Source organism: Camelus dromedarius, chromosome 19, assembly GCF_036321535.1.
Source record: "Camelus dromedarius isolate mCamDro1 chromosome 19, mCamDro1.pat, whole genome shotgun sequence".
NCBI classification, from domain to species: Eukaryota; Metazoa; Chordata; class Mammalia; order Artiodactyla; family Camelidae; genus Camelus; species Camelus dromedarius.
The window spans coordinates 20,064,515-20,090,465 of record NC_087454.1 but is presented as its reverse complement, the minus strand read 5'-3'; the positions used below and the strand labels follow the sequence as shown (position 1 = coordinate 20,090,465).

At 46.5% G+C, this 25,951-nt stretch overlaps 4 protein-coding genes across 5 annotated transcripts; 2 read left to right on the top strand and 2 right to left on the bottom strand.

The window, feature by feature from the left end:
- Positions 1–4,520: 4,520 nt before the first annotated feature.
- AIF1 (allograft inflammatory factor 1) lies at positions 4,521–14,187 on the bottom strand. 2 transcript variants are annotated; one of them, XM_064476316.1, is made up of 7 exons: positions 14,049–14,187; positions 7,149–7,233; positions 5,937–5,998; positions 5,788–5,854; positions 5,403–5,444; positions 5,047–5,209; positions 4,521–4,726 (listed from the first exon to the last, which is right to left on the bottom strand). In XM_064476316.1, exons 1-7 carry the CDS (start codon positions 14,091–14,093, stop codon positions 4,642–4,644), a joined length of 549 nt encoding a protein of 182 aa, XP_064332386.1. In that variant the 5' UTR covers positions 14,094–14,187; the 3' UTR covers positions 4,521–4,641. The 2 variants fall into 2 exon arrangements, with proteins under 2 accessions (XP_064332386.1, XP_010976443.1); XM_010978141.3 differs by lacking the exons at positions 7,149–7,233; positions 14,049–14,187 and adding an exon at positions 6,129–6,283.
- A 115-nt stretch (positions 14,188–14,302) lies between these two features.
- On the top strand, positions 14,303–16,285 carry NCR3 (natural cytotoxicity triggering receptor 3). Its single transcript, XM_031435066.2, is given in 3 exon segments — positions 14,303–15,774; positions 15,928–16,035; positions 16,164–16,285. Coding segments are annotated over 3 exon segments (732 nt in total). The 5' UTR covers positions 14,303–15,272.
- A 452-nt stretch (positions 16,286–16,737) lies between these two features.
- On the bottom strand, positions 16,738–19,249 carry LST1 (leukocyte specific transcript 1). Its single transcript, XM_031435065.2, has 5 exons — positions 19,124–19,249; positions 18,143–18,264; positions 17,670–17,768; positions 17,335–17,357; positions 16,738–16,968 (listed from the first exon to the last, which is right to left on the bottom strand). The coding sequence occupies exons 2-5, from the start codon at positions 18,159–18,161 to the stop codon at positions 16,834–16,836; spliced, it is 276 nt and encodes a 91-aa protein (XP_031290925.1). The 5' UTR covers positions 18,162–18,264; positions 19,124–19,249; the 3' UTR covers positions 16,738–16,833.
- Positions 19,250–21,329: 2,080 nt separating this feature from the next.
- Positions 21,330–23,401, top strand: LTB (lymphotoxin beta). Its single transcript, XM_010978143.3, has 4 exons — positions 21,330–21,611; positions 22,024–22,075; positions 22,273–22,344; positions 22,769–23,401. Exons 1-4 carry the CDS (start codon positions 21,450–21,452, stop codon positions 23,221–23,223), a joined length of 741 nt encoding a protein of 246 aa, XP_010976445.3. The 5' UTR covers positions 21,330–21,449; the 3' UTR covers positions 23,224–23,401.
- The last annotated feature ends 2,550 nt before the right edge of the window (positions 23,402–25,951 follow it).

The window sequence follows — 25,951 nt, the reverse complement described above, 5'->3', positions numbered from 1 at the left end:
TATTTAATGTATTGTGGCATTCCATTTGCTGATATGTTTTGAGGATTTTTGCTTGTTCATCAGTGATATTTTCCTGTAATTTTCATTTGTCTGTGTGTGTGATATCTTTGTCTGGTTTTGGTATCAGGGTGATGCTGGCCTCAAAGAATGAATTCAGAAGTGTTCCTTTCTCTGCAGTTTTTTTGAAATAGTTTCTGAAGGATAGATGATAACTCTTCTTTAAATGTTTGGTAGAATTCACCTGTGAAGAAATCCAGTCCTGGACTTTTGTTTGTTGGGAGTTTCTTTTATTACTGATTTAATTTCATTACTGGTAATTGGTCTGTTCATGTTTTCTATTTCTTCCTGATTTAGTCTTGGGAGATTATACATTTCTAGGAATTTGTCCATTTCTTCTAGGTTGTTCATTTTATTGGTGTATAATTGTTCTCTCTTATGATCCTTTGTACTTCTGTGATGTTGGTTGTAACTTCTCATTTTTTCATTTCTGATTTTATCGATTTGGACTGTCTCTCTTTTTTCTTGATAAGTCTGGCTAAAGGTTTATCAATTTTGTTTATCTTTACAAAGAACAGCTCTTAGTTTTATTAATCTTTTCTATTCTTTTTTTTTTTTTAGTCTCTATTTCATTTATTTCTGTTTTCATCTTTATTGTTTCTTTCCTTCTACTAACTTTGGGTTTTGTTTGTTCTTCTTTATCTAATTCCTTTAGGTGTAAAGTTATTTTGTTTATTTGAGATTTTTCTTGTTTCCTGAGGTAGGCTTGTATCGCTGTAAACTTCCCTCTTAGAAGTGCTTTTGCTGCATCCCATAGATTTTAGAGTGTTGTGTTTTCATTTTCATTTGTCTCCAGTTATTTTTATATTTCCTCTTTGATTTCTTCAGTGACCCATTGTCGACAGCTGTGTTTTGGATGCAGCAGAGATATGCACAGAATGTTATAGAAGTGAAGGAATAAAAACCAGATCATGCCTGGGCAGGTTCAGAAATGCTTCTAGAAAAATGTGACTGTGGTTAACTGATATGAAGAACTAGTTAAGATTTAGCCAAGTTTAGCAGCACTATTTACAATAGCCAAGACAATGAAAACAACTCAAATATTCATCAATAGATGACTGGATAAAGAAGATATGGTGTATATATGTGTGTGTGTGTGTGTGTGTGTGTGTGTATATATATATATATATGATGGAATACTACTCAGCTATAAAAAAGAATAAAATAATGCCATTTGCAGCAACATGGGTGGACCTGGAGATCATCATTCCAAGTGAAGTAAGCCAGAAAGAGAAAGAAAAATGCCATATGATATCATTTATATGTGGAATCTAAAAAAAAAAAAAAAAAAAGGACACAAGTGAACTACTTATTTATAACTTAAGTGATTGATATCTTGAATATGTGTAAGCACATTTGACTGTCCTTTATGATTGGATTACTGCATGTTACTCTTATTTTGTGATTGGCTTTATTCCTTTGATAACTATGTAAGTTTAAAAAGCTAAATTAAGAATATGAAATGTATGTGTATGTATCACTGAACTATTATGCTGTGCACCAAAAATTGACACAACATTGTAAACTGACTATAGTTCAACTAAAAAATATATGTTTAGCCAAGTTTGAAGAAAGGGTACACATCTCAGGCCCAGTGAACTGATGAGCAGAGGCATGGGTTTAGAACTTATGCCTAGGCTGGTGTGGCTAAATTAAGGGACTGCCTGTCCATTGTGGACATTAGAGGAAAAAATTTAAAAGAATGTGTTAAGAATTTTATCCTGGGGCTCTTTAAGATGTTTGAGATGGTTGAGTTCTCAAACTTTCAAAACGTTTCTCTTGTCCCCTTTCCCTGATCAGCTACTACTGCAAAATTTTTTGGAAGAGCTACCCATACACACCATCTCTTATTCTTTTGTAAACTCACTTCAGTCAAGCCTTGATCCCCACCTTCTACCCAGACTGGGTATGTCAAGGGCATCAGTCTTATGGCTTGAAATAGCATTTATGTGCTAATCACAACTAAATGTTTATCTTCATCAGAGGCCTCTCTCCTAAACTCCAGACGTGAATATGCAGCTATGTACTTGACATCTCCTCATGGGTATCTAACAGATCATTTCAAATTCAGTGTGTCCAAAACTGAACATTTGATCTCCAGCCCTTCAAAACCTTCTCTAGCCACAGCCTTCACCATCTCAGCTGATGACAGTTTAAAAATTCCAATTAAGTCAAAAGTCCTGGAAACCTCATGGACTCCCTTCTTTCTCTCCCTCACCACTTTCAGTCAGACAGGAAATCTTATCTTGAGAAAATATCTGGAGTCCAACCTCTCCACTTCCACTGCTTTCACCTTGATCTGAACCATCCTTATCTCTCACCTGGGTTATAGCCACAGCCTCCTACTTGGTCTTCCCGAGTCTACCCCTGCTCCTGAAGTCTGTTCTCTGTACTGCAGTCAGAGTGGGCCTTTTCTCAAAAGAGGTTTCAGGGGACTCCTTTGCTCAAAGTCCTGCAGTGCTTCTTTGTTTCTCTCTGAGTAAAAGCCAACCAACGTCCTTACAGCAGCCTTCAAGACCCTTGATGACTTGGCCCCCTGTTATATTTCTGATTGTATTACTCTCCCCATCTGCACAGGCCTGTCTCACCTTGGGGCTCTTCTGCTCCTTTTCTCTCTGCCCAGTTGGCTCTTCCCCCCAGGAACCTGTATGGCTCACTCTTTTACCTCCTTGAAGTTTTTGCTTAATGTTGGTCACCTTCTGGATGAGGCCTATCCTGATTACCCTTCCAAAATTTTAATCTTCCCTTACATCCTGGCACCCCCGATTCCCTTTAACCTGCTCTACTTTCTCTTTTTGTCATAGTATTTGTCATCTTCTAAAAGAGCATACAAATTGTAAATTCTGTTGACCTTCTATTGTCTGTCTCTCTTCCCGCACCAATTCCCACAATGGAATGTAAGCTTCACAAAGGCAGGGAGCTTTGTTTTGCTCACTCTTATATCCCAAGCACCTGTATGGTGCTTGGAGGGAATGACACATAATGATTTTTTAAATGATTTTAAAAATCTTTTTTATCAAAGTATCAAAGAATTTCATAACTTTTCATGAACTAAGCAGAACATGTAAACAAAAACAGAACCTTAACTAGCACCACAGAAGCTGCCCAAGGCCTTTTCTAGTCACTGCCCTCCCCCAAGGCTAACTACTATCCTGACTTTTAACAATATTTATTAGTTTTCCTTGTGTTTGTACTTTATATGAGTGAAATTGTACAGTAAGTGTTCTTTTTTGTTTGTCTTCTTCTGTGCCACACTATATTAATGAAATTGTTGCATTTAGTTTGTTCATTCTTATTACTATATAATAATAGTCTGTTGTGTAAATATAACCCAATTTATTTATCCTGAATGAACAAGTTGTTTAAGCCACAGATCCTTTGTATCCTCCTTGGTGTTGCCAGAGTTGTTGCAAAAATTAAATGAATTAATACACGGAAAGCATCTATCCAGTATATAGTGTGTGCTCCATAAAGGTTAGCTATTAATTTTTTTATATTCAGAGAGTTTATTCAACCCGCATTGATTTCTTCTTCATTTGAAGTCCTATACAGTTACTGTAGCACTCTTTAGAATGCCAGCCTGGCTTTACCATTGGTGTGGGTCAACATGGGTGGCCCTAGGGCGCCCATTTGTCCTCAGTAAATGAAACAAGCTGGGCCAATTGGATTCTTGCTTTCCAAGGAGTAAGAAAGTCTGATGTAGTGGCCAGAGACTGGAAGTTGCTGGAGTTAATACATCTGGACCCCCTGGAGGAAAGGTCCAGGAATAGCCTCACTGAAGGTCTGGAAACTCTCAGGCTCCTGCCTTCCCTGGAGTTGGCTATTTAACTCTTGCAACCATCCGTGGATGCTGTATCCCCAGAATCTGCCCTTAGTTTCTTCCTAATACAAACCCTTTTTCCTTTTATTAGGTAGACTCAGTTTTTGTAGCCTGTCCCCAGAAGGACCTCAAAACTCATTTTCACTTAAATTATCCGGCTTTATAGGGTCATTAATCCTTTACTTAATTTGATAACACCAGTTATTTCATCCATCATCCATCCATTCATTCAAGGTTTATACCTTATTGAGAGCCTATGATATGTCAGGCACTGCAGGATAGATCATATTATTTCCATTTTCAGATGAAAGACTCAGAGATCCTGAGTGATTTGTTAAGGTTACGAAGCTCATAGTGATAGAGAATGTTGATTCAAGGTATCCTTGCCTTTCATCACTGGCTTGAGCAATAATACTTTTTGTCTGTACATGTCGTTTCATCCCACTTAAATTCCTTGAGTTCAAGGCTATCTTATACACCTGGAATCCTCCTTGGTGTACAAAACCATCTGCTGTGGTAGACATACTACAAAATTGTTAATGGATTGGTCATTTGGGAAATCCTTGTTATCTTTGCATCAAAGATGCTTTATCCTTCCCAAACCCAGGAAAAAACATCCCTCCAAAACAAAGACCAAGCTGAGTTGATCTGAACAAGGATAATTTATTTAAATTAATTTGACTCTGGCTCACAGTTTTGTCTTTCTTTTCTATGCTGGGGTCACTAGAAGCCCCTTCAATCCTACCACATCTCCCCACCACAAATCAGGGCAACTCGGAGATAGCTTTCTTGGCTGGGGGACCCGTTGGCTTCTCCTGTTCTCTCGCCTTCTCTTCATACATAAGGATCCTGGTTGAGATAGGAAGAGACTTGGGGATCAGGGGACAGTCGGACAGTCGGACAGTCCTCTCAAGAGAATAGATCTTAGGCTGCTGGAAATTCCATAAAAGGATAAGGGTTGTGGGGGTAGGAGGAGAAAGAGGAAGAGCAGGAGTGGGAGTGCTGGGGGCTGTGGGGACCAGAACCATGGAGGGGGATAGGATTTTGGAAGGGTCTCTCAAAAGATGGAAAAAATAGATGCTGAGTAGTATAGAAGTTGAGCCTGGGGACAGAGGTAGGGGTGGAGAAAAAACAGGTAAGTATACAGGAGGTTGGAACTGGACCCTTACATTTTTAGGATGGCAGATCTCTTGCCCAACATCATCTTGAGAAAGTCAGAGTAGCTGAAAGTCTCCCCAGAGCCACTGGATACCTCCCGGATTAATTTCTTTAGCTCCAGGTGGGTCTTGGGGACCCCAAGTTTCTCCAGCATTTGCTTCAGGGACATGATATCTGGAGGCAGATGATGGAGGTGAAGAGAGGAGGACCCTCTCTCTCTCTACCCCCGCCCACTTCCATATTCCCACTCCCCTTCCTCCTATCCTGGGAGCTGGGCTCTCTCCCAAACCATTGGGAATGGAGCACTGTAGGAAAGACCTCCCTCTTCCTAGATCTGCACACTCCCCCCAAATCACCCTTTTCTCACCGATATCTCCATTTCCATTCAGGTCAAACTCCATGTATTTCTCTGGGTGAGAGGAGAAAGCAAAGAGGATAGCACTGACTGGAGGGTCACAGGCAAGGGCAGAGCAGGGATTGAGAAGGGGTTACTAGGTTAGGGAGAAGGTGAGGAGGAGGTGGGGCAGGGGGAAGAAGTGGGGGTTGGGGAGTTGAGAGGCCCTAGTAAGGTGTAGGGAACTAGAGGGGGTGCTGAGGGGCAGGACAGGGGAACAGACTGTAACTAGGGTGGCAATAGAGGCACCCTCCCATCTTCCCACCACAAAAGTCCACTGTTTCTTCTGTCTCTTCTCTGTTCTTAGGGAAATCCTATCCTCCTCACCCCTTCTCCACCCCTACAGTCTCCCCCTTACTCTTGAAGGCTTCCAGCTTGGAAGGCAGGTCCTCGTCACTGCTAAATTTGGGATCATCCAGGAATTGCTGTGGGGGAAAGCAAGATCCTGGGTTGGCCCTCTGGGTCCACCTCCCCCCCCACACCCTGCCCCTTAGTTCTTCCTTTTACCTTGTTGATTTCATTGAGTCTCTCTTCCTGCTGGGCCTTCAGCAGTCCAAAGGCTTTTCCTCCTAAAGGGGCACCAAGGTTAATGTATCCTCATCCCTACCCCCACCCCGTCATCTTCTCCTAGCCCCCAGCCCAGGACTGTCGAGCTCCTTTCTCCCATTTTAGGATCCTGCCTTATGCCACCTTCCCTACCCTGTAAATCCCTGATTTGGCTCATTGCTCAGCAGATGCTGGTGGAGATGTTGGTGGAAACAGACCAAACTGGCTGCCTCTCTCTGTCTGTCGGCTCTCCCACCAGCTTCCTGGAAGCCTCCCTCCCAAACTTCCTCTTTCCCCTCAGGTCCCAGGCCTCACTTCCCCATCAGTTTCTGCTGACACTAGCACCCAGGAAGAAGGAGGAGCTGGGTGTAGAAAAGAGATGAGAAAATAACATTCTCCTAAATTCCTCTTAAGGGGAGCCCAGTGTGTGCATGAAAGAAATATTTTGAGAAGCCACCAGAGGTGTGGGGGAAGGTCGGTAAGTCCCCAGGGACATTTATTCTCAGGAACAAACGGTCTTTGAACAGGTCTGGACGTTCAGGTAACTCTAAGTCTCGGGTTTCACAAGTCTGGGCACGCAGGTTTGGATAGGGAGCGGAGGAAAGGCTGACTGAGGTTTTCTGCTCTGTGAATGGCAGGAGAACCTGAAGTCCGCTGACAGATTTGGGAGGGTGGTGAGATGGGGTGCAGGGTCTGGAAAGGAAGAGAAACTTCTCTTCTAGCCTGGCAGCTCCAGAGAGGCACTTAGAAATACGGAACTAACAAAGGAACCTTAATTTGTTTCTGGATGTGCAGTGTAATCCTCTTATCTCCTTGGAAATTTTCAGTAAAATCAACATTGCTCAGGAATTCAAGAATTTAAGTAGATTCTTTGGAGCAACATGATACTGAGAGAGACCGGATTGGTAGACCCAAGGGACACCTTTATCCCCTTTGCTGCTCGTTTTGGCTAATGGCTTCTAGGGGAGGCAAAGACGGAGCATCCCCCTCACTGAGACACTTTTGTCTAAACTCCCTTCTATGAACTCCAGCCACTCTGCCCCAGATGGACACACCTTTCCTTCTCCTCTCCTCCCACAAGCTATTTCCCCTTCTGCAGCTGCGAGGTTTTACTTCTCACTGCCCTCTCCCTGACCCATGCAGGTTGGGGGAGATGCTGGAGTGGACTCTGACCTCTTGACTTCTCTTTATTGCAGCTGCCTCCTCCCTGAAGAGAAAGCTGCAACCCTGCAGCTGGATGGTCCAGTGGTCTCAGTGCCTAGTGGGAGGAGTTCACTTTTTTATTCATACATTCATTCAACAAATATTTATTGAGTACTTACTATGATACCAGTTGTACTTCTCCACCCAGTGAACCAAATGAATGTAAACCCTTGTCCTCATAGACAGTCTAACTGGGGAAGACAGACAATAAAAATACTATATATAAAGTAGATAAACAAGTTTCTACTGTATAGCACAGGGAACTACCTTCAGTATCTTGTAGTAACCTATAATTAAAAAGAATATGAAAAGAAATATGTATGTATATGGATGACTGAAACATTATGCTGCACACCAGAAATTGGTGTAACATTGTAAACTGACTATATTTCAATTACAAAATAAATAAATGAATAAACAAGTATATTAATGGCAGTAGGTGCTTATGGAGAAGAGCTAAGTACGGAGGAGGGGGCTAGGAAGGGCTGTGTGGACTGCAGTTTTTTTTTTAATTGAGTTATAGTCAGTTTACAATATTGTTTCAATTTCCAGTGTAGAGCACAATTTTTCAGTTATACATGAACATACATATATTCATTATCACATTCTTTTTGCTGTGAGCTACCACAAGATTGTGTATATATTTCCCTGTGCTATACAGTATAATCTTGTTTATCTATTCTACATATACTTGTCAGTATCTACAAATTTCAAACTCCCAGCCTGTCCTTTCCCACCCCCTCCCCCTTGGCAACCACAAGTTTGTATTCTATGTCTATGAGTCTGTTTCTGTTTTGTATTTATGTTCTTTTTTTAATATATATATTCCACATATGAGTGATCTCATATGGTATTTTTCTTTCTCTTTCTGGCTTACTTCACTTAGAATGACATTCTCCAGGGACATCCATGTTGCTGCAAATGGCGTTATGTTGTTTTTTTGTGGCTGAAGAGTATTCCATTGTATAAATAGACCACATCTTCTTTATCCAGTCATCTGTCAATGGACATTTAAGCTGTTTTCCATGTCTTGGCTATTGTAAATAGTGCTGCTGTGAACATTGGGGTGCAGGTGTCTTTTTGAAGTAGGGTTCCTTCTGGAAATTGGACTGCAATTTTAAATAGGGTGCTCGGGGAGGCTTCTCTGAGAAAGTGATATTTGAGCAAAGACTTCAAGGAGGTGAGGGAATACGCCACGTGGACAGATGGGAAAGAAGCATTTCAGGCAGAGGGAACAGCAAGTGCAAAGGTACTAAGGTGAGGATATGTCTAGATGTCTGAGTATTCACGGAGCAGCAGGGAGGCCAGCGCGGCTGGAGCCACGTGTGTGAGGGAAAGCAGAGGCAAAAGATGCAAGCCAGATTGTGTCGGACCTTGTAGGCCATTGGGAAGAATCTGGCTTATATTTGGAGTGGATTGCCTCCCAGAGTAGTAGTTCCATGGAGGGTGGCTTGGCCGACTACCAAGGTGACATAGAGTTTGGTGCTCAGAGAAACTTCCTGGGATAGAGAAAGTGACGGCTGCTCTGGCCATGGGACAAAAGTGAAGGATAAAGGGCATCGAGATGGGCCAGTGAGTGGAGAATGAAACTCAGCCTAAACACAGATATGGGGAAAACCTGGAAAGAACAGAGATGCCAGAAGACACCTCTCTCCCAAACTCAGGGCCCCACCCCCTGGACCACAGAGAGGGCTTGCTCACAGTTAGGGCTGAAGGGGAGGCGGGCCCTCTGGGCAGAGAGCTGCAAAGCAGCAAGGAATCTGATAAGAACCTAGAAATAAGGGAAGTAGATCACTTTGACATTTAGGCTACACAATCTAGATCTGAGCAGAGATATGCAGAATCTCCTTAAAGCAGTGGTTCTCAATGACTGGTCCTTCCGTAGCATCATATGGAATCATGTTAGAAATGCACATTGTTGGGCCCCAGCCCAGGTCTGTGGAATCAGAAACTCTGGGGGTGGGGACGAGCAATAGCTTCTTTTTTAATAACTTAATTTTTTTTAAAGTATAGTCAGTTTACAATGTTGTGTTAATTTCTGGTGCAGCTCTGTAGAACCAGAACTAACTCACCGATGTTGCTGTTGCCAAAGACTTTTCTAAAAAGCCTCCTTGTAGAGCTTTATGGGGAACATACCAACAGTTTATTTCTAAGTTTCTTCTCTTGATGCCTGGAAACCATAAAGAAATTGGAAATACACACACACACATTTTCAGTGAAGCTAGGAGGTAACCTACAAACTCTAATTTATGCGTTACATGTGACCAAATACCCAGCTGAGCAGGCCATCCCCAGGAGTGCCTCTGGGAAGAGCTTAAGAGTAGGGAGGGTCCAATGACTGCTGGAAAAAAAAGCAGATATTCCTTCCTGGGAGGAAAGTCTTCATCCCAGGAGGGAAAAGCTGAAGTCAGAGCTGACTGAACAGATTCAAATACTTGTAAAGGTGGAGAGAGAATGATTTAACGTGCTCCAAAGAACCCAACCCAGAGGTGGCAGATTTCAGAAAGGGCCAGCAAAATTCTTCTAATATTAAGTGAATCCCCTTAGGTGCATTTGGCAGCCTGCAAGGTCTCTTGTGAAATAAAAAAAGCCTAAAGTTGGTGGTAAAATGCTTGCTTAACTGGGATATGTTCTCAGAGACCAAGGAGGTAGTGGCTACACAATATTTAAGGTAAACCATTGTTATGGCAAAAGAGGAGTCATCGAAGTTGTAAGTCTGGAAAGCCCTCCTGGGCACTCTCCCCACCCTCACCTTCTAAACTGCTAACGCTTTAGAAGAATCTAGCTCATTTATAATGATGGGTAACACAACATATGAGTAGGAAGATGGGGAAAAATACAGAAAACAAAAATACAAAGCCATTTCAAAAGTGAACATTACATTTTATGGGAGAAGAGAGACGTTTAATATATATTCCTAATTTTAAAAATCATAAATAACTGTTGTAAAATGGGTTTTTTTCTCTTTTTAAAATCTGAATAGTTGTTTAGCATGAACAGTTTTTGTGAAATGCTTTTACCGTATTAATTGAGGTCATATGGACTTTTCTCCTTAATCTCTTAATGCAGTGGTTTGTATGAATAGAAACCAGGAATTGCATGAATAGTGAATTGCTTTCCTATGATAAAGACTGCTTGGTTAAGTTTTATATTATTTAGTAAATTCTATTCGGGTTTGCTAATATTTCTAAGTTTTTTTTTTCTCGCATCTGTCTTCGTGAGGGAAATTGTTATTGTTTTATAGTTTTATTTTCTCAAATTGTCCATATAGCAAGGGTATATTAGTCTCATGAAAGAAGTTGAGAAACTTTTCCTGTTTTTTGATCACTGGAATAATGTTTATATGATCGGAATGACCTCTGTTTTGAAGGTTTCACAACTATCTGGGTTTGGTGATTTTTTTGGTGGTTAAATTTTGAACATCTAATTCAGTTTCTTTAATGGTTACAAACATATCAGGCTTTTAATTTTTTCTTGAGTCAGTTTTGGTCATTTTTTTTTCTAGAAAATTATTCATCTTCTCAAAATCTGCAGTCTAAATATCTGCTGCATCTGGCATTACATTCCCTTCAAATTACTTTTGTGTATGCCTGTGTATGCCTTTTCTCTTCTTTTTCTGCTTTACCAATTTGGATAGAGATTTTTTAATATAAGAAGTCTCTGTAAATAAACGAATAAATAAATACTTAATTACCCTCCCCCCCCAAAAAAAACTAAAAAAAAAAGATATAAGAAGTCTCTGTAAATATGTATTTGTTTTCTGCTCTATTATTTTCTATTTCATTAATTTCTAAAATTATCTATTATTTCCTTCTAAGATTTTGGGGAGTTACTCTGTGCACTTTTTGTAATTTCTTGAGATATCCGTTCAACTCATTAATTTTCAAACTTTCTTTTGTAATATGCACATTTACTTTCTTCCATGAATTGTTTTAGCTACATTCCACAGTTTAGATATGCAGTGTTTTCCCTGTCATTCCATTCAAAATATTTTAAATTCCATTGTATTCTCTTTTAGCATTTTAATTATTTAGAAGTAGGTTTTTTAAAGTTTACAAATATGTTAGAAATGCATCTTTAAATTTTCCAAACATATGATAAATATTTTTTGTTACTCTTCAATTGTCATGGATTTTGGTCAGCAATTGTATTCTATAGATTTTGATTCTTTTTTCTAAATGTCTATCTGTGTACCTGAAAACAATGTCTACTTCCTAATTTTTCTAGTTATTCTAATATACTGCATAGTTCCATTAGAGCAAAATTGTTGATTGTCTGGTTTCACTCCTCTATGTCTTTAGGTTGATTTACCACTTTCTGAGAGATGTAAGTTAAAGTCTTCCACTAATATTATAGAGAAAAAAAAACAAAAAAGGATCCTTGCACGGAGAGTCTGAGGGCACCCAGGAGTGGTCGCAGCCATCCAGCCTGGCAGAGTCAGGGAAGGCTTCTCAGTGGAGGGTGATCAGTTCCCAGAGGGAAAGGTGAGTACTTTGCCAGTGTTGGCTCATTCTTCCACTCAGAGAAATCAGGGAGAAAGGGAGTGAGAGATGGAGTAGGGGAAAGAGGTGTGCTGATGGGGAAGGGTGGGAGGGACATCATAGAGTAAGATGAGAAAGCAAAAAGAGATGTGGAGAGAGGTGGGGGAAGAGAAAGGGAGAAATATGAAGAGAGAATGAATTAGTGAATAAGCGGATGTGTACGTGCACTCACACACACACGTGTGTGTGTGTGTGTGTGTGTAGAGAGAGAGATAAAGATATTTAGAGGGATGTGGCATGTGGGTAGAGAGATAGGGAAGAAACAAATGGTAAAAAATAATAAAGACAGTGAGACAAAAAAGAGTTACGGGCAGAATGTTGAAGATATAGGAGATAAGGCAAGAAGTGAGGGAAAGAGAGCCCAGGGAAGATGAAGATGGGATGTTCGCTCCACATTACTCTCTGGGGCTGGGCATGGGGTGTGGATAGGACAAGGCAAGGTAATGGACAGACAGAAGCTAAAATTAAGGCCCGGTTGGGAAAAGCCATGTATTGGTTCCTCAGGCTGCCCCATGCTCTGTGACCACCAGGGGGCAGCCCTTGCCTTGCCATGGAACTTCAGTGCCACAGCCTCTGCTTAGATGGCCCTGAAGAGGCAGCCACTGTTGATGGAGAATGGCTGTTACTCCTCCCCAGATTGTGGGGTACCTGTGCTTGTCTGGGTGGTTCAGAAAGGCTCAATAACTTGTTCAAGATCATGTAATCAGTTTGTAGGGAAGCTGGCATTTGAATCTAGCCTGACTCCAAGCCAGCGTTCTTAACCATAAAATCGGCTCACAGCAAAAGAGAATGTGACAATGAAGGTATGTATGTTCATGCATAACTGAAAAATTGTGCTCTACACTGGAATTTGACACAACATTGTAAAATGACTATAACTCAATAAAAAAAATGTTAAAAAAAATAAACCCATAAAATCAATGCTCCTTCAAAAAAAAAAAAAAAAAAAAAAAAGGCTCGCAGTCCATGCTCTCCCAGCATTCCACAGGGGACCCGGTTCTCACCCAGGATGAGCGAGGCAGGCACCCGGAACCCGGCTGCAGTGGGGCTTACTTCCCTGTTGAGCCCCTTTATGTTGCATGTTGATGTTCTGGGCTCCAGGGCCCCTTTTCTCTGGTCCTACAGGAGGGCAGATGGAGCAAGAAGAATAGAGTTTCTCTTGGGGCAATAAAGGTTGTTGTGATGTGGGGGGAAAAGGCTCCAGATCACTGCAGTGAAGGGTGGGAACTGCACAGTCTACAATTGTATTATGAAAGAGAGCTGGAAACACGGACAGAAAGAGTATGTATTAATGTGAAAGGAACCAGAGAGCAAATGTGCAGTGAGGGCTGGGCAGGTTTCCCCCAGCACATTACACGTCATCCTTCTTTTCTTTGTGCTGTGTTATCTCATGTAGGTGGGTAATATGTATCCAAGAGTTTGTGGTGTACTCTTGTACTAATCCTCCATAACCTTGGAGTTCTGTGTATTGCAATATGTTTTTCATTTTTGTCTTTAAAAATATATTTTACTACAGAAAACTACATTTTCTAGAAACTAGAAACTACATTTGTAATTGCTCAATAATGTGAGTTAAATAATGAATAAAATAATCAAAATGAGTGAATTTACCAGTGGGTGATAAATCTGTGCAGAATGCACTAGGTAAAGCAGACCTCTGTGAGAGGTGTATCCCTTTAGTGGAGACCAGAATATGAATGAGTCCAAACTTCTCCATCAGCTGCACTCTCTCTGCCAGTCCACCCAAGTCCACACAGTCTAAGTGAAACCGGATGACTGCTATGTAAATGCAGCTTCCAGACAAAGTCCCTAGCAACCCCCTGCAGCCGCCAGCTGATGGATGGCGTCAGCTAATCCTCTTATTTATAGGATTTCTAGAGCAGCCCTGGGGGAGGGCCAGAAGGGAATGGATGGGGTTGGCTTGGGCACTGTTGAGCCAAGGGGAGGGGAAGTAGTTTAGCTCTGGGCCCAGAAAGGCTCCTGGAGGCTTATTCTGGGTAAGGGGCTGATCTTCTTGAACCTCAGAAGGTGGGGGAACCACTTCCTGGTCTCACTTGTCCACCAACCCATCCTGACTTACCAACCATCTAAGCTCCACCCTCTCCCTCAAACCTGCCCACATGCTGCCCGCACTTCCTAGCGACCCAGATACCGCTGTCTGCAACATCCTCTTTCCTCAGGGAGGCATGCATTTGATGCCCGATGTCCTAGGCAGTTGAGTCCTTGGTAAGTGATGTGTGAGTCCTGTGTGTTATAGGAAGCCCCCCACCCCCATCTAGTGACCCAAGGCCTGGTCACAAGTAGTGGGTCATTCTTCCTCCACCCAGACCTCACTGCTCAGGTTCTCCTTGTCAACAGGAACGCCCTCTGACATGGCCCGGATTCTGTTGCTCGTCTTTATCACAGTCCATCCAGGTGACAAGGCTTTCTTCTAGGACCCTGAGGGGTGTGGGGCTGGGAGGAGGGAGGAGGCTGGATATAGATGCCCCAGTTCACAGTTCCCTTCATGTCACCTGCTCGGAGGGTCATTCCCCAGCTTCCATCCCAGAATTCTTTTCTTCTCAGCCACCTTCCTGAAGAGATCAAATTTAAAGAACCAGTAAAAAGGAAGGAAGGGCTTGAAGGATGGGGTCAATTTTTTTTTAAAGGGGTCAGTTTTAATTTGATGAGTTTAATAAGCCTATTAAACAAAACCTATTATCTAGGGTCTAGATCAAATTAGCAGTTTGGGAGACCTAATTAAATCTATTTCTTAATGAACCTGATTTTAATTATCAGACAGATCCATTAACTAAATGCAGTGTGAACTCCAGACCCTCAGCTTCAGCATCAGCTGGGATCTGGGGCAAATTCCCAAGACCCACTCCAGACCCAGTGAATAAAGAAGGCTGGGAGTGGGGACTTGGAATCTGTCTTAACAATCACTCCAGGTGGTGCCAGTGTGCCCTCAAGTTTGAGAATCACTGACATAGAAGCATGACTGGTAAATTTCATTAACTAATGAATTTAATCAAGGATTTTAGTAATTGGTTTAATTCATCAATTTAAATGAGTTAAACAGTGATCTCAATCAATTATAGCCATGTCTTCACCTGGAGATTTAATTAGTTAATACTCTTTAACAACAACAATAACAACAAAAATTAGCAAAAGTGGTCTACTACTGAATGCTGTTAGTACTAAAATAATACTTGGAATAATGTAATTAATGATATTATTTAACTAGGCAGCCACGTTCATTAATGAGCTTCAATTTCACTGTGACAGGTTAAGTTTCAGCAAAATGTTACTAGTGAATGTAACTGGAGAATGATGGGAGAGGGTGAGAGTTGGTATGGGAAAGAATTTGAAAAACTATTTAATAAGCAATGTTAAGAAATTATGTTGGTAAAGAGAAAAGGGTTTTAATGAGGCATCTAAGGACTTGTCCCTCTGGGCCCTTAATGGGTAGGGGTACAGCTGGGGTATTCTACTGCAAGCTCTCTTGTCTTTTGGAGTTTTGTTTGTTTTGTTTTAGCAGGGAGGTAATTAGGCTTATTGTTTATTTTTTTAAATGGAGGTACTGGGGACTGAACCCAGGACCTCGTGCATACTGAGCACTCACTTTACCACTGAACTATACCCTCTCCCACTCTTGTCTTTTATCTTTGGAGTAGCTAGGGGGTTGTTTCTCTGGGTCTTCTCTCTGCCCCCAGGATCCTGTGTTCTTTGGGTGTCCCAGCTCCCTGAGATCCACACCCAGGAGGGCCCCCCTGCCTCCCTACCCTGTTCCTTCAATGCCAGCCAAGGGAGAATGGCCACTGGGTCTGTCACATGGTACCAGGACAAAGTGGCCCCAGGGAAGAAGGTGAGAAATGGGACCCCAGAGTTCAGGGGCCATCTGGCCCCTCTTGCCTCTTCCTGCTTCCTCAGTGCCCACCAGGCTGAGCTGAACATCTGGGACACCTGAGACCATGATGCCAGAGTCAGCACATGCCAGATGGAGGTACTGGGCCTGGGTGTTGGAACAGGGAATGGGACTCTGCTGCTGATGGAGAAAGATGAGTTGCTGAGAAGTTGTCTGGTGCTCCTTGTCTGGAGGCTCCACTCTCTCTAGAAGTTGAGAGACCTTCCTGAGGCCCGCTGCCCTCTGTCCCTCCCTGACCCTGTGCACGCCTCTTCCCCAGGCATCCTTTACTTAACGCTCCCCACCCCTTGCCCACATGCAGGACCCCCTCTACTAGTGGCCGGCACAGCCCTCCTCTTTCGGGATGGATTCTATGCCTTCCGCTTTCTCTCTGTGGCCATGGGCAGTACCATCTATTATTAGGGCAAATGTGAGTAATGGAGCCGGGACAATGGCTGAAGAGATGAGAGGGTCAGTGAGAGGCCTGGAGGAGGAGACAGAGACCAAGAAGAGGAGGAGGGCTCCAGCGCTGCGCGACTCCTGTCACCTCTCCATCAGGCCACTGTCACCTGGGAACACACTGCCCCTCCCTGGATGGCCTCTGATAAGTGATTCCAGACCCCAATAATCCCAGTGTTCTTCAAGAGACCCCAATAAATCCCTCTCTGCCTCACCATTAGCTGCTTCTTATGAGTCTTGTGTATTTCTTCTCCATCTTCAGATGCCCCCATGTGCCCCTCTCCGGGTTCTCCCGACTGGCTCTTACTCTCCCTTCTACCAAGTTGGGCCTGGATTGGCCCAAGAAGGGAGCTTCCCAGCACTCCTGCCTAGAGCCCCCTCCCACCACCACCATTCTGGGACTCAACGTACCTCCCTCTCCCACGCTCAGGAGGCTAAGTCCCATTCGCCTGAGAAATGCAGTTTCAGGCATGATTAGTCCTACTTGTCAATGGCCCATAGACAAATTCTCTTTTCTGGCCTTCAGAGGAGCGTGGGTCCCTCAACACCCTTCTTCACCCAATGAATCCCTATCTGACCCCAGAGCGGGCGGGAGGGTAAGTCACTTAGACTTTGATGATGGCCATGTGGAGCCGGGGTTTGAGAGGGATGGAGAAGCCCAAGACACAGAATGTGTGAGATCATGGTCTTTACTGGGTGAAACTCAGGGCGGCCCTGACCACCCGCCTGCGGTGGGGGAGGCATCTGGGGGTGCTCAGGTGGGTTTGTTCTAGACAATGCAGGCGTAGTCAGTGCTGAGGTCCTCCTTTCTGTCTTCCCTTTCTTGGTTGCGGAGGTCAGGTCCCTCCCGCTCTGGCAGCCTCAGCAGGGATGCGTAGTGGAGCTCCTGTTCTGGGAGCTGGGACTGGGCCCGGGCAGAAGGCGCTGACAGGAGGTCACCCAGGAGCCTCCCCACCAACCCCAACCCTTCCTTCTGAGTGCTTGCCACCCCCACCCCTGCTTTCTTGCCTCATTGCCTCCTCATGAGGGGAGATTCCATCTCTTTCCATCTCTCTCTCTCTCTCCCACCCTTTTCTCTTTGGGTCTCTCTCACTCTCATTCTCCCTCTTATTTTTCTTTTGGTTTCTCTCTTATTTTCCCTGTGTCTCTCTCATTCCCTCTCTGACTCTCTCATGCTCCTGTTTCTCTCTCTTCTCTTGCCCACCCCCACCACAGCCCTCACATCCCCCTCTTGTGGCCCCATCACACACTTCCCTGCCCGCAGACTCACCCAGCTCCTCTCCAGCCTCTTCACTGGAAGAAAAGAAGAAGCTCAGCTCAGCCCTCCTGTTGTGCTATCTTCCAGCCCCCTCACTCCGCCTCCCCACCCCCAGCAGGCATTTCCTCACTTGCCAACTTCCCTGTGGTTCACACGGCCAAAGACATGGCCTCTCTCTTTGGACACTCTCCCCTCCCCTCTCCCACCAGACTTCTGCCCCCTTCCTCACTCAGGATTGGTGGAGACTTGGAGAGAGAGTGGTAGGAAGGGTGTGGTATGGGGGGCAGGTAGCAGGGGGCATGGCCGAGGAGCGAGGAGCAAATGAGGGAGCTAAGGGTGGGGCTCACCTCTCACACGAAGCCGACACAGGCAGATGGACAGAATGACCAAAACCAGGAGCAGGAGCCCCCCCAGCCCTAAGGTCACATACTCGTAAAGACATAACTCTGTAGGGAAAAGAGGGGAGTATTAAAGAGCCCATTTCTCTTCAGCTCACCCCATCCTCCTGGTTGGCCATGGATCTCAACTCCTCTCTCCAACAGTGTTAGAGGCAGAAGATTCTCTGAGAGATCCTTCACCCCAGACTGCATTCCCTCACTTCCCACCAGAGGTAGCCATCCCTCACGGGTTACCTCATTCACCCCTCAGAAGCCTCCCACTGCCATCCCTGCCCTCTCTGGGCCTCCCCATGAAGTCCCTTGTCCACTTGCACTCTCTGGTCCCGAGAGGCCCTGGCCACCTACTCATGAACCACACACACCACTTTTTACCCACGGTTCCCCGTGCACCACAGCCCTCCCTGGGCAGAGCACTGCCTTACCTCGAGTCTCACAAATCATCACTAGGTTGGGAATTGAAGACTGGCCTGCAGGTCAGAAAACCTGGCCCCTGCTCTTCCAGGCTAAATGGCCTGGGGTGAGTCACGTGCCCCAAGTTCCTCATCTGTAAAGTTCAGGGCCCTCTGTTACAATCATTTCCCAGGCTGAGGAGCCTTCGTTACGTGCCAGCCCTGAATGGGGCGCTTTCTGTTTGTCACTGCAAATCCCCGTAACAAGGACATCCAGCCCAGCAGTGGCAGAACTGGGGTTCAAGGCCAGCTCTGTCCAGCTCCAGAGCTCACCTCCTTTCCCCCACTCCAGGCTGACCAGCTGGTTCACAGGGCCCTCTCCAGCACTGGATAGTTCTAGGTTCTGGTGAGGGGGCTGAGGGAGGAGCCAGGGTAGGGCGTGTGGGGACTGGTGGGGAAACAGGGAGGGCGGTGCCCAGTGCCACCTGGCCACTGGGGCTGCTCCTTCAGCCCCAGAGCAACTCAGGAGAATGGGGCCCTGCTGGGCTGGTGTGGAGAGCTGCTTCCCTTGGGCAGATATTGCTGGGGCTGAAGTAGGGCCTGGAGGTGTGTCTGGGGTCCGTAACTTCCCCTCAGGCACTTCCTGCCCTGCAACCACTGGTTCCTGTTTGAGGGCGAAGAGGGGGTCGCTGACTTCACCCAGAGCCAGATGCACTGACCAGGGTCTGGAAACTGAGACCATCCTGGGTTCAGGAGGAATGCTGGGGTTTGTGTGGGTGGGGGGAGCAGAAGCACAGGTGGAGAGGAGGGTTTGGGTGGTCATGAGGGGCAGTGGGAGTGGAAGTAGGTTGTTTTAAATTTCTCTGGGGAGCAGAGACAGAGGCTGGACAGAGGATTCCTCCAGGGCCAAGAGAACCTCAAAGCCATACTCTCCCTTCCCTCATCTTAGCTGCTCCTCCCTCTGGGCTATGTCCATCCCCTCCCTGGGTTTCCCCTGTGAGGGTTCCAGCTTACCCAGACTCTGTGGCCTGCGGGTGGACACGCTCCAGACCAGCTAGAGCTGCCTGGGATGTGTTGCCACCTCAGACATTCCTGCCCCTCCTCTGGTTTAACTTCTCCCCCAGCCTGGGTGACTCTCCAGCATCGTTAGGAGAAGAAGTTAGGCTTTGAGGGTTAGGGTTACAACATCTTTCCTTTCAGACTCCTGAGTCTGTAACTTAGCCTGTGAACCCCAGCAGCTCCAGCCTTCCTACCAAGCCTGCAAATCGCCAGTGAACGTATGCCTTCCAGGTGCCTTCCCTGATTACCTTTTCCTGGTGCATCGCTGAGAGCTCATGATCCTGGTGTATGTGTGTGGACACACACCCCAGCTCCTGCAGCTGACTGGGAGTTCTGGTGGATTTAGGGTAACTTCCTGGTGTTCTGGAGCTGTTTCTAACACTTGGCTGACTGATTAACAAATGGGAGAGTCAGAGGGAGCTGTATCTACATGAGCACTGCTAATAGATCAAGGACAGAAAGATGATGATAAGTTGGTGCTGGGAAAGGATGTGTGGGCAATCCAGGTGGGCTTCCTGCAGAGGGCAGCATTCTGATGTTAAGCACAAAAGTAAGGGTGGCTATCTGAAACCCTCTGGACAGATGAAGGCCTCTTAGCAGCACTGTGATGGAGAGGGCGATGGATGCTGGAGGATGGCACACCTAGTCATTTAGGAGGGTGAAGACTGAGGACTCATGTGAAAGCCAGGCGTGGGGAGGAGATCTGGTGCCTGGGTCCATATGCACTTGCGTTTCCTTCTCCAAATTCAGAAACTTTCTGTTATTTTCTCCCCTTCCCCTATTCACGATGTTCCCCATGCAGGATAGTAGGACAATATTCAGTTTTTAAAAATGTTTTATTATTAAAATGTTCAAACGTAGAAAAAATTAAAAGAATTTAACAGTGAACGTATCCCTACGACCTAGATTCTACAATAAGTACTTTTCTATATTTGCTTTATCACCTATCAATCCATCTCATTTTTTGGTACCTTTCAAAGTTGCAAACATCAGTACATTTTACCTCTAAACCCTTTACGATGCTTATCATTGACTTGAGTTCAGTATTTGTTTCCCCATTTCTTTTTTTGGGGTGGTAAGGAAGGCAAGATTTACATACACTGAAATGCACAAATCTGAGGTCAGTACTCAGTTCTTAAACTGTCTTGTGGTTAAGGGCATGGAGCCAGACTGCCTGGGTTCAAATCCTGACTCTGCCACTTCTGTGTGACCTTCCACAAATTCCTTAACCAATATGTGCCTCAGTTTCCTCTCAGTTTTTGTCAGGATTAAAAGCGTTATTATATATAAAGGGTGTAGATCTGTGGCAGACACACGCCAAATGCTTTTTGTATATTAGCTATATTTTATTATCATTATTATTATTAATATTACCAGAACACACAGAGATATCAAGAAGGAGAGATGATCTGGGACTACCTCTAACTTCCTTGTCCTGGTTTTTCCTCCCTTCGACTCCTACTGCACTGCCTACTATAGCATTCATTTGGTCCATACTGCTTTGTTTTGCTTACTCATTCATTTATTTGTCCTTTCTTCACTTAACACTTAGCCAGCATCTATAAATGGATGGGGCTCATTCTAGATTGAGAAGCTGTCTGGGGGTGGGTGCCTCAACACTCTCCTGTCTGCACTATGTGTAGCAAGAGAGGTAACACTCCATTTCCATCCCTCTTCAGTGAGTTAACAGTCAGTGGTGAGGCTGAGGCCCCCTTCAGCTGTCATCACTGTGGACTGGTGCCTTACTCACTTAGCTCTGGGGGCTAGGAAGGAGCAAAGGAATGGGAGGGGCTCAGCCCAATGTGGGGATAGGTTCTTCTTAGGGACCTAGACATCCATCCCTCAAGACCCCAGTTCCTGTCTTCCTATTCCAGCCCTTGACCTCAGGGATACAGTCCTCCCTCCAGAACCCACCTCTGGGGTGCAGAAGAATGCAGACCACACTGGAAATCTAGAGTTCTGCATTCTCACTGCAGCTGCCTGACTTTCTGCAAGCTACCTTCCCTCCCTGAGTCTCAGTTTCCCTCCCCACTGAGTCAGAAGATCTCTAAGGCCCCCTTGAGCTCTACCCTGAAAGCCTGCCTCTTCACCCCAACTCCTTCCCCAGTTCAGAGAACCCAAGCATCCAGCTGCCCCACCCTAGCTCTGGGTAAACAGGAAGCAGGGTGAGTGGAGCAGGGGTGTGCGGAAAGTCCCAGCCAGGTGTGTGCGTCTGTGGGGAGGGGGTGGCCCCACCCCTGAGGTATGAAAGCCCCCCTGCGTTGGCCCTGGCTCAGTCTCAATGGGGGCACTGGGGCTGGAGGGCCGGGGCAGGAGGCCTCAGGGGAAGGGATGCCTCCTGCTGGCTGTGGCAGGAGCCACTTCCCTGGTGACCCTCCTGCTGGCTGTGCCTATCACTGTCCTGGCTATGCTGGCTTTGGTGCCCCAGGAGCAGGGAGGACTGGTGAGTGGCTGCAACAAATCCTTGAAGGGCTGTAAATTGCTGCTGCTCACTCACCTCTGGTTATGCCTGAGGGTTTCTTGCCTCATCCTGCTGAGCTGGTTTGGCTGTCCTCAGTGAGGATGTCTTGTCTGTCTCTTTGCTGGTCTTCTCTCCGTGTTCCTGTGATGCTGTTGTGTCCTGATATCTCCAAGCCCTTTACTGGTTGTCTGCCTGTCTCCTCTTCTCTTTCCAAGACATACTCGGGCCTCTGTCTCTCTGCCCAAGTACAGATGCCTTGCTTGCTCTCCATTCCAGGGAGGTGTGTGTTGAGGCTGGGGTTGGTGGAAGAGTTTGGGTCTATGTTGGGAATGGGAGGGGTGGGGTTGGTATCAGCTAAGACTGAATTCTGGGCACTGTGACCCCACCCACTCAGGTAACAGGGACTGCTGACCCAGGCGCACAGGCACAGGCCCGGCAGCAACTGGGTAAGAGCAGACCATCTCCCCCTCCCCGGCTCCTGCCTCTCAGGGGCTCCCAGCTCCCATCCATCTGCATCCCCAGATACTCTCTTCCTCCATGAATCCAGGTGCCCCATCCCTGGGCCCTGGTGCCCTGTCCTCTTAGGAGGACTGTGTGTGAGTGGCTGCCTTGCCCCCAGTTGTGGACCCTTTGCCCCTTCCAGAGTCCCAGGAGCAGCCAGAGGAGGAGGTAGAAACAGATCTCAGCCCCAGGCTCCCAGCTGCCCATCTCATTGGTAAGGATCTCATAGACCTGAATAGTCCATGAGTGCCAGTTCTGCTCTGTTGTTGCTGTGCTCGGTTGCCCACCTGCTCCACCGCCACTCTAGTGCCCACCCTTCCGCTTGTCCAGCATTCTTGTTTCTCGCTTCTCCTCCGGAGGAGGCGAAACCCGGTCTGGATCTTCCCATTACGGCGCTCTGCACGGCACACCCAGGTGCCCTCGGTCCCCAGCCAATACTCACACTGGCAGAGTGAGCGCCATCACCCCGCTGCCCCGAGCCCGGCTGGCTTCCTGCCGGGAATTAAAAAGCACCACTCCCCCAACACCAACCCCCACTCCCTCTTCCCCCGCTGGTTCCCGCTCACCATCCCAGAAAGTCCCGGGCCTGGGTCACTCCTCTCGGGATCCCCGAGAGCCGACAGGCCGTTTCTCCGCAGGCGCTTGGACCACCGGGCAGGGGCTAGGCTGGGAGACGAAGAAAGAAGAGGCATTTCTGAGGAGCGGGACGCAGTTCTCGGGCGCCGAGGGGCTGGCCCTCCCTCAGGATGGACTTTATTATCTCTACTGTCACATCGGCTACCGGGGCCGGGCGCCCCCTCCCGGCGGGGACCCCCTGGACCGCTCGGTCACGCTGCTCAGCCGGCTGTACCGGGCGGGGGGTGCCTACGGATCCGGGACTCCTGAGCTGCTGCTCGAGGGCGCAGAGACCGTGACCCCGGTCTTGGACCCCTCCCGGAGGCACGAGTACGGGCCCCTCTGGTATACGAGCGTGGGGTTCGGTGGCCTGGTGCAGCTCCGGAGGGGCGAGAGGGTGTACGTCAATATCAGTCACCCCGATATGGTGGACTACAGGAGAGGAAAGACCTTCTTTGGTGCGGTGATGGTGGGCTGAGGGTTGCTGGCGTCCTGGGGAAAACGACTGCATGGTGGGAGTGTGTGAATGAATCAGCCCAGATATTGGGGACTCAGACACCAGGGACCCCATAGCCGTGGGGAAAATGTAGGTGATGGGAAACTGATTTTGAGCCTTATGGAAATAAAGAATGTAAAGCTTTAGTGCTGCCGATACAGATGCTGAGATGCTAATGTGTCTTCATTCAGGGTGGGTACACAAGTCATGGTTAAATATACTGGGGTTATTTTGTGTGTGTGTTCTTTTCTGGTTTCTTGAAACAGTTCATGACATTTGGTATGGCCTCTGTTCCCTGGGTTGGGGGTCTGTGGATCCCATCCACTCCTGCCTCTGAATGGCCTTGCGCCATTGGCCCATTTGGATGGGTAGAAGGAAAGGGACCTTCTCAAATCCCAAAGCATCTCCAAGCATCCTAATTCTCAGGGCCACATGGTCCCCCCTGGGACTCAACACTGCACTCTTTTCTCTTGGGTCCCTACCAGCAGTGACAGAGGTCATTACAGGGGAAGGCAAGCACAACTCAGAAAGGCCCAACTGGCAGAGTAAATCCAAATAGGGCTGATAATGAAGCACTGAGGAGTCAGCACTTCTCCCCTGCTAATTGCTTGAAGGCTCCATTAGCTACTATCTCACAGTCAACTCTTCTCTTCCAAGGGAAGAACCAACAGCTCATGGGATATGAAGTCAGAAGGCTGAAGGAGACAATTGGGAGGGTGATGAAGAAAGGGAGATGGGGTGGGGATAATGCCTAAGGACACCAAGGAGAACCTGGGGAGGAAGGGGAGGAAGAAAAGCTGATGCCACTTGGTCCTGTCCAGAATGGGATGGAAGGATGTGAAGACCCTCACCTTCAGGTCCCCTTCTCTAAGAAGGGTGGGAGCCCCAGGGTGAGTGACAGTAGCCCCCTCACCCCATGACTAACGTTTAGCCCTGGGCTGGAGGAGGCAGAAAGGAATCCAATGCTCTATCTAGGTTACCCCAGTGGGTCACCCCACCCCTGTGACACACCACACGGTTTTCCCCGCCTGGCAGGAAGGAAAATGCAACTTCTGAGCCCAGAGGTGGGGCTACAACTCTCTGAGTCTTCATTTCTGACTCCATATTTATCTTTGTGTCCAGAAGAGCCTTCCTGGGTGTGTGTTGGGGGGAAGATGGAGGGAATGCATTTTTCTTCTCACTTCTCCCATCTCACATCCCTCTCCTCATCCTTTGCCAAGAAAATCAGTGAGACCAAGCTGGCATGGAAGTCCTTGACCTACATCTTCTTCCTTGTTTATTTTCTTCTTTCTCTTCAATCCCTTCCGCTAAGGGATGGAAGGGGATAGAAGACTGGGAGCTGGATAAAGGGAGAAAGCCAGAATTCACTGGGTGCTCTGCTAGGTACTCAGATGTAGTTTATTTAGGTCTTCTGTTCTCACATGGCTCCATACATGGTCAGGGTTCCTACTGCTCTTTGATAGATGGGGTTCAATATCTGGTTCTGGTTGCACAGTTAGGAAAAGGCTGGCAGGGGAGGGACATGGGGTGGGATCAGGCGATTTGGAGCTCAGTTGCCTGAGTGTCTGAAAGTCCCTTGGCTGTGACTCAGGTGTTTGTGAATTTGGCCCCTCTCCAGCTCTTTCTCTCAGGCCTAAACAGACGGAAATCTCACCTGAGCTGCAGGATTTCCCCGGCTTGGATAGGAATTCCCAGAGTTGGAAATTCCCATGCCCCAAGGGAGAGGTAATGAAGTTTAGGCTCCTTTCTTGGGGGAGGAGCATATTCCAAAGGACTTTGTTTTCTGTAGGGTCCCTGGAGTCCCAGTCACCCCAATAATGAGAACTGGGTCCAGGGACCTTAAGCCTGAGAAGAAAGAACTTCAGGGAGCGGCTCCCATGCTCCTCACAAGGAGAGGCCGATGCAGAATTAATTCCCAGAGAGAGAGGCCATACTTCTTTTCTAAGCACATTTTATTTCTCGCCACTGACCAGTAGGGCGATTACAGACACAACTCCCCTGGGGAGCAGAGGTTCAGCGATGTAGCGACAAGTCAGTCACCAAATCAGCGTTATTTAGACAGTTTGATCAGATAAATAGTTTTTTAAAAAACATAAGCAAAAGGAGGCACAGAGGCTAGGAAGCCAGGTGGGAACAATCTAGAATTCAGCTCCGTTTTCACAGAAAACATGTCTTAGCCAAAGCAACCCCTACACTGGCTCTCCCAGGACACCTTGACCTCCTAAATAAATACATTCATTAGTAAATAAATAAATAATAAATAAATAATAAATAATTACAAGTGCAAACATAAATAGAGGGAACTGGCCCTGCTAGGGGTGGGGGTGGGCCCTCCATCTCAGGGAAGTCTGGAAACAGTTGAAGAAAGGAAGGCCTGAAGTCCACTCATGTCAAGTTCCAGGTGAGATCTTCTCATGGGATGTTCTGAAGTGTTCCAGACAGAAGCCAAGGTTCCCTGGCTCCCACATTCCAGGTGTCCCAGGTTGCATCCAGGAATCCCAACCTGGGGACCCCAGTGAGTTCTGGAAGACCTCGTTTGAATTCTCAGTAGTGGTCAGTGCCCCATTGTCCAGGCCACATGTTCCTGCAACCTCAATTTCTAAGTGTTGTTACTGTTTAAAGTTTTAAGCTTGGAGCCCAGCCCTCAGCCCCTAGTTCTCTTTCTAAAGCAGAAGGGGATGAGGGGTCTGAAGGATTAAATAATAAAGGG

Excerpts from the sequence above, each read along its gene's own strand:
- LTB (XM_010978143.3), top strand. The coding sequence starts at position 21,450 with ATGGGGGCACTGGGGCTGGAGGGCCGGGGCAGGAGGCCTCAGGGGAAG. Across the intron at positions 21,612-22,023 it reads CCCAGGAGCAGGGAGGACTG|GTAACAGGGACTGCTGACCC; the intron begins GTGAGTGGCTGC and ends CCACCCACTCAG. Across the intron at positions 22,076-22,272 it reads ACAGGCCCGGCAGCAACTGG|AGTCCCAGGAGCAGCCAGAG; the intron begins GTAAGAGCAGAC and ends TGCCCCTTCCAG.
- LST1 (XM_031435065.2), bottom strand. Across the intron at positions 17,358-17,669 it reads GTGTCGGCTTCGTGTGAGAG|TGAAGAGGCTGGAGAGGAGC; the intron begins GTGAGCCCCACC and ends CTTTTCTTCCAG. Across the intron at positions 16,969-17,334 it reads AGAGGCTGGAGAGGAGCTGG|TCCCAGCTCCCAGAACAGGA; the intron begins GTGAGTCTGCGG and ends GCCCGGGCCCAG.
- AIF1 (XM_064476316.1), bottom strand. The coding sequence starts at position 14,093 with ATGTCAGAGGGCGTTCCTGTTGACAAGGAGAACCTGAGCAGTGAG. Across the intron at positions 7,234-14,048 it reads AGGAGAACCTGAGCAGTGAG|GCACTGAGACCACTGGACCA; the intron begins GTCTGGGTGGAG and ends TCCTCCCACTAG. Across the intron at positions 5,210-5,402 it reads GAATGGAAATGGAGATATCG|ATATCATGTCCCTGAAGCAA; the intron begins GTGAGAAAAGGG and ends ATCTGCCTCCAG.